Source organism: Oculina patagonica, chromosome 2 (genome assembly GCF_052425735.1).
Source record: "Oculina patagonica isolate OP01 chromosome 2, crgOcupat, whole genome shotgun sequence".
NCBI lineage: Eukaryota > Metazoa > Cnidaria > Anthozoa > Scleractinia > Oculinidae > Oculina > Oculina patagonica.
This window is the reverse complement of record NC_135759.1, coordinates 41,203,332-41,216,395: the sequence shown is the minus strand read 5'-3', so window position 1 is coordinate 41,216,395 and position 13,064 is coordinate 41,203,332. Positions and strand designations below refer to the sequence as shown.

Sequence of the window (13,064 nt, the reverse complement as noted above, 5' to 3'; positions counted from 1 at the left end):
TCAGAAATGATGTCAAAATGCAGGAAATAGCACTTGAGAGAACCTAAATTTGCACAATTTCCTGGGGGGGGGGGGGGGGTTCGAAGAATGTAAAGCAGGTGGTTGGAGTCATTTGTTAACTTTTACTTTTACGCTTCTTTTGGGCAGCCTTTGTCAAAATATTTGTACGAAAAGGCGAAAAAAATCCTTGGCGCGTTGTTCATTTTGTAAGCTGGATAACAGCACTAATTAAACAATAGAGTGTTTCGAATTCTGTCGAGGAACTATCGGCTGATAGTTGCCCCCCGGAAATTTGATGTTCTTAAAACAAATATTAGCCCGAGAAGCGTAGCCAAAGTTTCCAAGGGGCAACTATCAGACCGCTAGTTCCGAGACAGAAACACTCTATATTGTCTTTATTGTTCACCACTAAATTTTCTTCCGCGCGCACATACAAAAACGAGCATCGTGAATTATTTTTACTTTTCAGGATAAAAAACTTAATTGAAAGCCGAAATTTAACAAACGAAACAAAACCAGAAAAGAAACCCACTAAATGCAGTGAATTTGGTTGGGTTTTTTGTCGAATGGGGGCGGCACAAACCTGCAAAAAAGCTTCTTAAATTGAGTATCAAGCACCAAAAAAGATGCCTACAAATCGAGGGGGCTGAGGTGCACCCCAGGAACCCTGTTCGCGACGTCTATGGTTTAATTTGTTTCAGATTTTTAGTTAAGTTTTCCTTCTCCTTTACAACATACACATTTACCACCGCGGCTTAAATAGACATTCATAAAAATTTTTTGGAGTCATAAAATATCCAAGAAAAGAAATTAAAGCACTAAAATATCTTAATCATTTAACACGAAGCACTACAAAAACTCTTTTTTTTCAGCCCTGTACTGTTTAAATGTCTCGATTAAAGACTATTAAATATTTGAAAAATTGAACATAGACTGAAATATTGAATTGAAAGCAAGTGTACGCGTTTTGTATTTCAATACGAATGTGATAATTTTTTTAAGTTCTCGCATATATTGGTCTTTTATTACTTCCACAGTTATACATATTGGGTTTTATCTTTAACGTACGATTTTTAAACTCAATCCCTAAGCTCCAAGCTAAACTTGTAATACTTGCTCGCAAACTTGAGGCAACTACAAAAATCAGGCTTTATATTCCGACGGTATTTGAGGTGTCGAACGTTTATTTCCTGCTTCCCAGCGGCACTATGTTCCTATAAAACACACGCGTCACTATAAAGTCTGCCACAGTGGTCGGTAACCGCACCATCCAGGGAATGATGATCTGATCGACCAAACCGATCAGATATCGATCACGTGGTGACTGTGACGTCAGCGCGTCAACAACAGCGTCAACAACTTTATGCGTATGAGGTGAAGTAGTAACACCCGTGAGAAACGAAATACCTGAAACAAATAACAACAATTGATAAATTGCAGCTCGAAAACGTTCTTATAGAGTTAAGAGTTACATGGTATCGCTTGTTAAAAACTTTAAAGTCATTTCCCTGTATCGCATCATTGTGCATCCTTTCTGCGCAGAGTTTAACGCGTAATTCGTGTTCACATATAAAAGTGGCAGTGGTAGTGGTAGTGGTAGTGGCAGTAGCAGTGGTAGTGGTAGTGGTAGTGGTAGCGGTAGTGGTAGTGGTAATGGTAGTGGTAGCGGTAGTGGTAGTGGTAGCGGTAGTGGTAGTGGTAGCGGTAGTGGTAGTGGTAGTGGTAGTGGTAGTGGTAGTGGTAATGGTAGTGGTAGCGGTAGTGGTAGTGGTAGCGGTAGCGGTAGCGGTAGTGGTAGTGGTAGTGATAGTGGTAGTGGTAGCGGTAGCGGTAGTGGTAGTGGTAGTGGTAGCGGTAGTGGTAGTGGTAGTGATAGTGGTAGTGGTAGTGGTAGCGGTAGTGGTAGCGGTAGTGGTAGTGGTAGTGGTAGCGGTAGCGGTAGTGGTAGTGGTAGTGGTAGTGGTAGCGGTAGTGGTAGTGGTAGCGGTAGTGGTAGTGGCAGTGGTAGTGGCAGTGGTAGTGGTGGTGGTGGTAGTGGTAGCGGTAGTGGTAGTGGTAGTGGTAGCGGTAGCGGTAGTGGTAGTGGTAGCGGTAGTGGTAGTGGTAGTGGTAGCGGTAGTGGTAGTGGTAGTGGCAGTGGTGGTGGTGGTGGTGGTAGTGGTAGCGGTAGCGGTAGTGGTAGTGGTAGTGGTAGTGGTAGTGGTAGCGGTAGCGGTAGTGGTAGTGGTAGTGGTAGTGGTAGTGGCCCGGGGGTAGTGGTAGTGGTAGTGGCCCGGGGGTAGTGGTAGTGGTAGTAGAAGTAGTAGTACATAGAAGTACTAAAAAAGGAATGGATAACATACACTTTTCCAAGTATTCTTCTCCGTATTCTTTCTTCAGTTCTTCACTCAAGTTATTCCAGGCTTCTCTTATTTGCCTTTCCTTTGCACGGCGTTCATTCATGTTTGTTTGGAATCCTCCTGGCTCCATGATGCTCACTTTTATTCCCCAGGGATGCATTTCTCGTCTAAGAGCGTCCGAAAACGCTTCCACCCCATATTTGCTAACGGCATAAGCTCCAACTAAGTTAAAAGAAACTTGACCTGCCGGAAATAGCAAATCACGTGTAAATAATGGTGTAACTCGTAAGTACCAGCCTGAATTTCAGACGCCTCTCTGTGTCGCTAGCTCCCGAGAAGAGACGTCTTAAAAAATCGGCGCTTAATGCCGTCTGGTGACGTCACTACCCGAAAACCGTTATGTGATTTTGATTGGTTGATTTAAAAAATTATTTGCATAATTATGACTGAATATTTACGACCGAGGATTGTAATTTGAAAGGGTTTGCAAAGAGTCGAAAGAGTTCACCTTCCCAGAAATGAATTACGCGCGCGTTTACGTCGGCGGTAATTTCCGAACGCCCGAAGCTCTGGGTAAAATCATAACCAAAGGATCGCGACCTCTGGAAACGCTAAACAAGTGTAGCAGTTAACCATTTTATTTCATCCTTCACTCACCGCTGACACTTGAGAAGTTCACAATTCGTCCCCGGGCCTTTTTCAACAAGGGTAGAAAGGTTTTAGTGACGTCAATCATTCCCCACAGATTTACGTCCGCCATGCGCTTAAAAATATGCAGCGGTGTCCATTCGATGGGAAGTGAATAAAGAATTCCAGCGTTGTTAACGACGCCCCATAATCCTGTGATTTGGAAGTAAAAGTGTCAGTCAGTCACTACGAAATGCGAGAAGTCAAGCTAATATAAATGAGAAGATCTATGTAGCTTTAACTTGTTTAATTTCGTTGCCAAGTATTTCTTGAAGTTGATCAGGTACACAACACATGATTGATCAAGTCACGCAATGTAAACATTAAACACGGACCAAGAAACAGTAGACCTGAATTTCTTTTATATCGTTCTTTCATCAAAAAATCAAGCGAAAATTTGAAGAAATTGCGAATTTCAGTGAAATTTTTCGTTCCAGCAACGATGTAAGCCTGCATATGCAAACCATGGTCAAACGTTAAAATTTAAAATACTGAAGGCGTTGATCTCGTTTTCAGGGTCTTTAAATCATATGGTAATTCTATTTGCTCGAACGAACGGAGGACACCAAACCGTGCAGAATATAAAGATCTGAAAGGTGTTTGTATTGTTTTAGTGAGTTTACCTGTGCCATAAGGAATCATCTTTGTCACCTCTTTGCAAACGTCATAAATCTGCTGTGATTTTGTAACATCCATCTGAAATGTTTTTAGTTTGTCGCTCGTCACGGATTTCAAACTCTGTTCTCCTTCTTTCGTTAAACAAGTCGCTATCACGTTAACTCCCATCTCGTCGAGTCGAATGGCGGTTTCTCGACCAAAACCGGAGTCGCAGCCCGTAATAAGGACATATTTGTCTTTAACATCAAGTTTTGATCGTGGAATCAGTCTTTTTACAAGATAGATTGCAAGGAAACCGATTAGAACGGGAATGAACCACGACATGGCTTTGTTAGTTTAGTAGACATTCGTTCCAAGTTTCTCACGCAACGCTTCTCACGAAACCACGTGATAACTTGTCTTCCTAATTTCTTCATTTTCTTGTATTTCCCACTCAGCGTCAATTTCTACTAGATCCTCTTCTAGAATTATCTTTCAAAAACTTCTCCTTTGCTTTTCTCATACGGAATCAGATTTTTTTTTACTAGAACAACAGTTCTAGAAAATAATGGTAATTAAGAAGAAGATTGATATACCATTTTAATGGTATATCAATCTTCTTAATTAAAATTAATTTCCCTCGCGGAGAGGGACCGAGAACCGGAGAGGTCGATTTTCTATCGGAATTAAAAAATAGCTGCGGCTCGTGAAAAATTGCCCGCTGTTCTAAAATGTAAAAATCGACCTCTCCGGATCTCGCCCCTCCCCTGCCCTTGGCTGAGGTCAATTTTGTCGACCTGACGACATCTTCCGGCATCTTGTGTGTGGTTCAACCGGTTATGCATACCAAGGAAAGCAGTGGTTGCACTATAGAGCGTTTTTTTCTACACGTCAGTACAGCACTCGGAACCCGAGGAACAACGAAAGGAAAAAGAAATTACCAGAGATTACGGTGGTAGAAATTCTATAGCAATTTGACCAAATTTATGGAAGATATTGAGCTTCGAGTGAGTTGCAGTCGATCATTGTTTCCAGCCTTGGAAATATTCAATAAAGTACACGTGTTCCAAATTTTCGCAAAGCAATAATTCACCGAAATCACTTCAAATTGGTCCGAGAAGCTGGCAAACAGCAAAGAACACGACACAGCAACAATGTAAGTCAATTTTATTCATAAAACATTCGAACTTATAGCTCCTAAAACAAAATTGTTTCATTCTCATACAAACCCATATATATATAAACTGAGTCTTCTTAGGGCCTGTTTACATGATTCCGGAATGACTTTCATTCCGGAACGAGTTCATTCCATCTCCATACATTTCTCTGTATCTGTTTACATGATACCGAGACGAAAGTCAAGTCATTCCGGAATGAGTTCATTCCGGTTTTCATTCCGGAATGAAAGTTTCGTTCTGGAATGACATTTCATTCTGGTATCATGTAAACACAGAACGAATTTCGTTCCGAGATGAAATCCCAACTCATGAAACTGCATACGGACTCCACAGTTTGAATTCAGAGCGAAAAAAACGTAATAGCATTTACCTTTTAGCCCAAAGGAGCAGCTCTATGGTCAAATTACTCGTTAAAATTGCAGATACGGCCATTAATGGGCACAACAACATGTTTGCGCGAAACATGCGCCATCTTGTTTTGATCTCGCGCGAAACATGCGCCACCTTATTTTGATCCCGCGCGAAAACCGCGCACGTGAAAATGCCTTTGGTTGAACCGGTCGACTCTGTCATGTAAATGCAGAGAGAACTTCATTCCGGAACGAGTTTCGTTCCGGAATGAAAGTCATTCCGGAATCATGTAAACAGGCCCTTTAGAGTATTGTGCTTTTGTCGTTAGCTTGGGCTGCCTGTGATCGCACATGTACAAATAATTACACGTTTGACGCTTCTTGGCTTAATCTGGGACGCAGTAGCATGCAACCGAGGCTTACTTAACGAGACTAGTGATTTTGCTTATGTAATGTTACGATTAACCCAAATGTTTAAACAAATAAACAAGAAAATATATTGAAAGTAAATTCTCTTGCAGTTTCATATCTATACCACAAATTTCGAGCTGCATTACTGCATTATTTGCTTCCCAGCGGCACTAGCTTCCTAAAAAGCATGCGCGTGACAATGAAGTCTGACACGACGGTTGGTAACCGCGCCAACCACGCGAAGAAAAACCGGGCATCCAATCCGACTAAATAGCGGTCACGTGGTGAATGTGACGTAAGCGCGTCGACAACCGCGTCAACAACTTGATACGTATGTGGTGAACTTGTAAAACCATTAAAGAAAGAAATACCTGCAACAATTAACAGCAATTATTAACTAGTAATACGTGACTCGCAGGGCCTCGCGAAGCTCTGGGTTGGGGAGGGGGGGGGGGGGTGTTATAAATAAGGAGTGGATTATTTGAAGTTGAACATTAATTGAATTGTACATATTCAATTTTCCACAGTAGGCAGGAAGATATATTTGTTAGAAATTTTATTTCAACGGGCATGGCCGCGACACCCTCGTTCCCAGGGTCTACTCCGCTTTAAAGATGGTGGCTTTTTCTGGTTCGTAAAGAGGTATAAAGCGTTGGGAAGCGCAGGCTATTTTCAAAATCATCGACAAATTATTGGATAGTCGCATTTTGGACATTTATTTGATGGCATAAAAAAAAAAGAAGAACGAACGGCAGGTTGATTCGAAGCCTCCGCCCGCGCGCCCCTGATGGCGATGAAAGGTTATAGCCTGAATAGGCGTTGAGGGAGTATTATGTGGAAATCAATGTTATTTTAATCCGAAAAGAAAAACGATAAAAATGAAAGGCTCAGGATTCGAACCCACAAAAAAAAGAAAAAAAAAAAGAAAAAAAAAACCCTAGCCGGATTCGAACCCCCGACCTCAGGTCCGAAGATCTGATTTCAAGTTCGACGCCTTACCATTAGGCCACCAGCGCGCGGCGGCCGTGTGACGTCATTTCCGCCACACACCAAGCTCACAAATATATATAGAAATATATATGACCGTAAACTCCACACGAGATTTCATCCCGCCTGATCCCTTTGAGGGACAAAATTATACACCCCGCTACGCTCGGCCTTCGGCCTCGCTTCGCGAGGAATAACTTGGTGTTGGAAAACGTTTTAAAAGCAATTAAGGGTGGGGTGTACAATGGGTTTCGCTCAATTTTGGTGATTCTTGGAAACTTTAATTACATCTGCCAGATTTCACAAAACGACATAGTAAAAAAGTCATTTAATCACGAGATATCCACGAAGAGTTCTGAGTATTAGCACATTTTTAAACAAATCGAACTAAGCTTCGGGAGGACTTTACTTTTTGTTCTGCCTTCCACCCTCCGTGATGTTTGCCAATTCTCCCCAGCCGCTCACCGCCTTTGTATAACTAACTATAAGAAATGGGAACGAGTTCGCCTAAAACTGAATGTTGAGCCTGGCACTACCATGATAGAAACAGGACATCAAAGAATTAACTCTAACAATTTTAAGTGCTGAAAGAAGGCTATGAAACTCCTTGTGAGCGTTAGTCCGAGCAAGTAAATCGGAAACCACCCGAGGCAAACAAAAAATTTCTTTTAACCGTGGTGGGAGTGGAATATACGATATCCCGGATTAGATAACTATTGCTTTGCTGACTGAGCTGACGAGGCCAAACAGCAGCAAGTGCATTCTCCGTGTTTATCCCACTCCACAGTTAACTTTTTCCCGCAAATTTTCATTCTACTCACAAAAATGCTCACAACCAGGAGCCTGGTTGACTCTCTTCACTTCAAGAATTCCTACAATGACTCTCTCTCTCTATCATTGACCCTCTACACTTTAAGAATTCAGCGGATAGCATACCCTTTTCCAAGTATTGTTCTCCATATTCTTTCTTCAGTTCTTCACTCAAGTTCTCCCAGCCTTGTTTAAGTTCTCTTTCCCTCGCCCCAGGTTCATTCATGTTTGTTTGGAATCCTCCTGGCTCCATGATGCTCACTTCTATTCCCCAAGGATGCATTTCTCGTCTAAGAGCGTCCGAAAATGCTTCCACGCCATATTTGCTCACGGCATAAGGTCCAAAGAAGTTAGAAGACAATCGACCTGTTGATGATAGTAAATAACACGCAAATGGTGTTTTCAAATCTACTAAGTACAAGACTGCAAAACAGTCCAAACGAGCGGAAAAGAGACAAGTACTGCTTTTGAAGTCTAACAAAGTACCGAAAATTACCTGACTAACGTTTGAAAAGGCTTGTTAAAAGTGTCATTGTGAAGAAAAAAAGATAAAGTTTCTTTTCCAGAGAGTCATCTGTGAGTCCATAACATAAAAGCTTTTATATACTGAACAGGGAAACCACGACTACAAACCGAATAAGCTTAGAGTTGCTGGATCGTAGCAATGATCTGGATCAGAAAAGAACTTGAATAAAGATAATAAAACAGCAAACCGATTCATACGGCAGAGAAAAGACCAAGGAGAGATGAAAAAAATGCTCGGTCGTTTATCTGCCGTAAGGATAAGTTTGCTGTTTTATTTAGTTGATGCTGATTTGTTAAAAAAAAAAAAGAACCGAAACATGTACGAAATTTTGCAGCAGTTCAAAACCTGAAAGCAAATCAGTCTTTTTTTAATTTTTATCGCTCTCTTACCAGCAACACTTGAGAAGTTAACAACTCGTCCTCGGGCCTTTTTCACTAACGGTAGAAAGGTTTTAGTGACGTCAATCATTCCCCACAGATTTACGTCCGCGGTGCGTTTAAAGATGTTCAGCGGTGCCCATTCGATGGGATGTGTAACGAGAATTCCAGCGTTATTCACCAGGCCCCACAATCCTGTGGTTCAGAGGAACAGTAGCGTATATCAGTCAACGTGCCAACATAATAAATATTGGTATGAGATGGACTACGACTTTCATTTTCAGTATTTGATTGTAGTCTTAAGCCCTGTCCCTGTTCTGTCCGCACGCAATATATTTTAGCATTGGAAAATTGGAAAATAACTTGTTGCTTTTGTAACAAGTTATTTTATGCTGTCGTGTATTCCGTGCAGTTATGTTGTTGGTTGATCACTTACACAACGCATGATCGATCAAGTGCGAGGTTTAATAAATCATTTGTGAATTTTTTCATGGCTTACGTGGATTAAGGGACAATTGCACGTGCTTTAATTTAAAACATTCGCTTCAACAAAAAAAACAAAAAACAAACGCTGAATAACATGTGTTCACATTGCGAATTTCAGAGGAAATTTAGGCTTCGTTCCAGTAATGATATTCTGTCTTTATATTGATTTATAATTTAAAAACTTCAAGGAGGTCTTACTGACCTCGTGTAATAGGGCTATCAGATATATTCGCCCGAAAGAACGGAGGAAATGAGCCGTACAGCGTATTAAGAAAATTCTGCTAAGTTTACCTGTGTCACAAGGAATCGTCCTTTTCACCTCTTTGAAAACGTCATTAATCTTCTGTGAGTTTGTAACATCCATCTGGAATGTTTTTAGTTTTTCGCTCGTCACGGCTTTCAAACTCTGTTCCCCTTCTTTCGTTAAACAAGTCGCTATCACGTTAACTCCCATCTCGTCCAGTCGAATGGCGGTTTCTCGACCAAAACCGGAGTCGCAGCCCGTAACAAGAACATATTTGTCTTTAACATCAAGTTTTGATCGTGGAATTAGTCTTTTTATAAGATAAATTGCAAGAAAACCGACTAAAACTGGAATAAACCACGACATGGCTTTGCTAGTTAAACTCTCAGGGCGACAGTCGTTCCTCGCCTTCCTACCCAACGCTTGTCACGAACCCATACTAACCATACTCCTTCACCGTTGAATAAGACAATGACCACGTGGTCGTCTTTCAAAGTTAAACTAGCATTAATATATACAAATGACGGACGACTGATTCTCAGATCTTGTTGTTTCATTGAACCTTATCGGAATCACCGGTAGCCTGGTATCCTGAGCTCCGTAATAATTTGGGTGCTATGTATATTTGCAGTGCAATGTTGAACCACGGTACGCAGCACCAGGAATTTCCGTTAGGCCCTAGATAGGAAATCGGTATACCCACCGAGGGCCAAAAAGGGTTTTCTTTGCCTTTGCCAATCCAAGATAGCGTCTAATCTCGACCCCAGTACCCGCTTTTTTTGTTCTGCACCAAGGTAAGAACACTGAACTCTGGCCGTTTAGATCTTTTGAGCAAGCGGGGAACGACGTTGAATTTGCTAAATTTAACATTTGAACTGACCAGTCCGCATTCTTGGTCCTGATAGAAAGAAAGCAGGCTCTGTGGTCTAGTTTGAATGACATCGCGCGAGCCACGTTGGAAGTGGAGTGAAGGATAAACCGTGTGAAGTGTCCCTTCGTGAAAACGCGGCATAAAATAACGTAGTCATATTGGTATGGAACTCGCACTGGTATAACGTTTCACATGTAAACACAACCTGAATTGTACAGCAATCACCACCTGCTGCTAATCCGTCGTCATATGCTAAAATCGTCTAACGCAGATCGTTCGCGTTTTGTATAGATAAGATCAGTTTTCAATTGAGTGTCGTAAAACCAAAACCAAAGTAATTACTCTGGCCAATCACAAAGGACCCAGACAACCCAGTTGGCCAATCAAAACTCGAAGCAAATACATGTAGCTGGCACGAAGCGCGGAAAACGTGCGCGAGCGAGTCACGACTGGTTTTGGTTTTAGTTCTGATTGGCTGAGAAAGTGGCGCGGGATTTTTAAGCCAATCACTAAGCATAGTAATGCAAAACCAAAGCAAACGCAATTTACTTTCGACACTTAAGTGAAAACTGCTCTAAATAGCTGCTCTAAAGCAGATAATCGAGTTAAACTTTAGTGATAGACTTCCTCAGTCTGAATGCATCATTTCGCATTTAACACCACAATAACAGGCAAATAACCAGGAACATCGAGAAAGCTCTCTACGAAGAGTAAATCGATTCTGCCTTGAGATCGTAAAGATACAACTAGATAAGCGATTACACAAGGAGTTCCGTAATTTCTGTAGTAGACCATGCTGCGCATGTAGTGCCCGCCCGCAATGGCTGATGGTCGAGAGTAAGCACGATATTCCCGGATCTAATTAGCGAACAAATCCGTTTGGGCGGCTGGTATATTGGAGGATAATATATGCCCGAGGCTAAAAGATTGTCTGAAAAATGAACAGTGGGCCGAGAAACGAAGCTTCGAGGGCAGAAATTTTGAGGACAATCTTTCAACCAAGGCCATTATCCTCCAATATACCAGCAAGGTATATAAAATAATTGGACGGGTTATATTGAACGGGGCATAATGAACAGGGTATATTTAACAATTATTCCATGAGCGCGCGTTGGATACGAGATGGTAGATAGCCAACAAGCACGAGTGGAATAATTGTTTTATTAAATACGCCCAAATAATTGCAATATTTGAGCTTCCCGGCTGTTCTCGTTGACGCGTATCGGCTACCTATTTGTGGTCAATGGTATATGAGCTTATATACCATTGCCTGTTAACCAATCAAAACTCAGGAATTGCAATATACCATTGCTAGTTTTTAATAATGTCTGATAACCGTCGTCCGTTTTTGTACCACGTGATGTGTTTTGTCCAATGAGCTCCTGCGAAAAATAATCGGTGGGTTAAAATTCGAGACGTAGGTTGGGTGGAGCAGATGACTCTCACAAGGACAATCAGTACAAAAGGCACCTTTTAATCATAAATAAATTAATAAATTAAATTAAAATAAATTTACAGTTCCCGGGATGTAAAAATATTCTCAGTAATTGAACCTTAAGAGGTTTTCCTGCAGTAACTTGCAGAAAACGAATAACCTAGGTCAAGAATCCAGTTTTTGAATCGCTTCAGTCAACAAGTCTGTTACACCCTCTATGTCCTCAGTTGTTGTGCTGCTCATTTTCTCCAGTAACTGAGTAGGTTTTGAGGACCGCTCTGAGAGCCTCTTTGACGGAGCTTTTCTTGAGGGAGTATTAGCTGGTGTTACAACAGCTTCAGTGTTTTGACCAGTGGCTTTGTCAAAAAAGTTGTCCATCTCTTTAAGAGGCACTGCATTGTGCAATGTGCGAAGGGGATTCAGTGATTCTACTTTGGTCATTTCCTCATAAAAATCTGCAACTTTAGAACAAACAAAGGCAGCTGTAAGCATTCACATTGACATAACTTAAACAATGATGATAGACCTTACAGTTCGGGTAGATTCAGCTACATGAAGCGAAACTCACCAGGGAACCAACTAAAAGCTACCTCTCTAGCTGAAATTTAGCACAGTCAAAATCGCGCTCTCAATTAATTTCTAAAGAAACTATTTATGGCTCAGACAAAGGGCTAACGGTGGATAGGCCAGCTTTCCAAATTCGCAACGGCAGGTAATTTATATTTTATCAACTTCAAGTTAATAACGAGCGAGTTGTTTCCCTCGTAAAGTTTCCAATTTTAGTATCCAATCTTTTTGTAGGCGACGTATTGGTCTCTCAACAGAGAATGAAAATCTTGACAATATTACTTACTTGGTGGTTTGCGACTGTTTCTGGTGCTCCTTGTAACAGAATATGGTCTGACAACCAAAGCACTTTGAATTGCGTAAGAAAGATTTCTCACTGCACGGATAGCAGACGTTGCAGATCCTGTATAAAACAACAAATACATTACTCCCGTGACAGTCAAGTGTAATCCAGGTTTAAGGTCATTGCCCTGTTTTGCATTGCGCATCCTTACTGCGCAGAATTTTACGCGTAATCGCGCGCGCGCCTCGCACATCAACAAAATGGCGGCTTTTTTCTATGCGGCTTAGTCCGCGAGAGAGTAAATGTCACTTTCTCCTAAACGGCCTGGTGACCTATCAATTTTTTCTCATATTTTGGGTGTAGCGATCAAATCTTTCTGTAAAATGAAAACAGATCAATTCATGTGTTTGAAAAATAATATCGCTAAATGTACTTTGCCAGTACTCGCAGAGGAAAGGATATATGGAATATCATGTCTCCTCTCCTAAACGAATCTGGTGCCCCCCTTTTTTATTTCAAAATTTAGTTCCCTTGAAGTAATAAACCAGTAGGCGAAGTTTGGTTAAAAATCTATGTTCAGTTTTATTTCGGGGCAATGACCTTAATAAAAAAAAAAAACTCGCATGAGTAGGAAGTTATTCGGGTTTCTGCGCCACGAAAACGACAAAGCGAAAACGACAAAGTCCGAAAACGACAAAGCGACAAACGACAAAACGACAAAGCGTTGGAGGAAGTACTACCCCTGAATAAGCGTGAGTCTATCGACCACGCCCCACAATTTTGCCAGATTGGCTTAACAAGTTACCAGTTACCATTAATTCTCCTGGGTGATGAAAGCACTTTGTGAGTTAAGTTCCTTGCCCAGGAACACAACCCAATGACCTTGCCAGCGCTCAAAGCAGGGTTGAGGAAGTAA

The 13,064-nt window shown here is 41.4% G+C and overlaps 3 protein-coding genes across 4 annotated transcripts in view; all 3 read right to left on the bottom strand.

The window, feature by feature from the left end:
* Positions 1-1,019: 1,019 nt before the first annotated feature.
* On the bottom strand, positions 1,020-4,011 carry LOC144642086 (short-chain dehydrogenase/reductase family 9C member 7-like). Its single transcript, XM_078501083.1, has 4 exons — positions 3,650-4,011; positions 2,997-3,179; positions 2,343-2,582; positions 1,020-1,407 (listed from the first exon to the last, which is right to left on the bottom strand). The coding sequence occupies exons 1-4, from the start codon at positions 3,966-3,968 to the stop codon at positions 1,184-1,186; spliced, it is 966 nt and encodes a 321-aa protein (XP_078357209.1). The 5' UTR covers positions 3,969-4,011; the 3' UTR covers positions 1,020-1,183.
* An 814-nt stretch (positions 4,012-4,825) lies between these two features.
* LOC144641551 (short-chain dehydrogenase/reductase family 9C member 7-like) lies at positions 4,826-9,435 on the bottom strand. Of its 2 annotated transcripts, XR_013568570.1 has the most exons (5): positions 9,040-9,435; positions 8,275-8,457; positions 7,486-7,725; positions 5,306-5,933; positions 4,826-5,273 (listed from the first exon to the last, which is right to left on the bottom strand). XR_013568570.1 is itself a non-coding variant. In XM_078500577.1 (4 exons), exons 1-4 carry the CDS (start codon positions 9,356-9,358, stop codon positions 5,713-5,715), a joined length of 963 nt encoding a protein of 320 aa, XP_078356703.1. In that variant the 5' UTR covers positions 9,359-9,435; the 3' UTR covers positions 4,826-5,712. The 2 variants fall into 2 exon arrangements, 1 of the variants encoding a protein (XP_078356703.1); XM_078500577.1 differs by having other exon boundaries at positions 4,826-5,933.
* Positions 9,436-11,317: 1,882 nt separating this feature from the next.
* The window catches only part of LOC144644721 (inositol hexakisphosphate and diphosphoinositol-pentakisphosphate kinase 2-like), a 28,565-nt gene continuing 26,818 nt past the window's right edge, over positions 11,318-13,064 (bottom strand). Inside the window, 2 exon segments of the mRNA XM_078504244.1 lie at positions 11,318-11,759; positions 12,152-12,268. Coding sequence (XP_078360370.1) covers positions 11,464-11,759; positions 12,152-12,268 — 413 coding nt within the window. The 3' untranslated portion in view covers positions 11,318-11,463.

What these genes read in the sequence shown, in the direction of transcription:
- LOC144642086 (XM_078501083.1), bottom strand. Translation starts at nt 3,968, where the DNA reads ATGTCGTGGTTCATTCCCGTTCTAATCGGTTTCCTTGCAATCTATCTT. An exon ending in GAACTTCTCAAGTGTCAGCG is followed by an intron (nt 2,583 to 2,996) that starts GTGAGTGAAGGA and finishes TATTTCCGGCAG; the next exon opens with GTCAAGTTTCTTTTAACTTA. An exon ending in AGAAGAATACTTGGAAAAGT is followed by an intron (nt 1,408 to 2,342) that starts GTATGTTATCCA and finishes TATTTGTTTCAG; the next exon opens with GTATTTCGTTTCTCACGGGT.
- LOC144641551 (XM_078500577.1), bottom strand. Translation starts at nt 9,358, where the DNA reads ATGTCGTGGTTTATTCCAGTTTTAGTCGGTTTTCTTGCAATTTATCTT. An exon ending in GACGATTCCTTGTGACACAG is followed by an intron (nt 8,458 to 9,039) that starts GTAAACTTAGCA and finishes TCTGAACCACAG; the next exon opens with GATTGTGGGGCCTGGTGAAT. An exon ending in AGAACAATACTTGGAAAAGG is followed by an intron (nt 5,934 to 7,485) that starts GTATGCTATCCG and finishes TAATTGTTGCAG; the next exon opens with GTATTTCTTTCTTTAATGGT.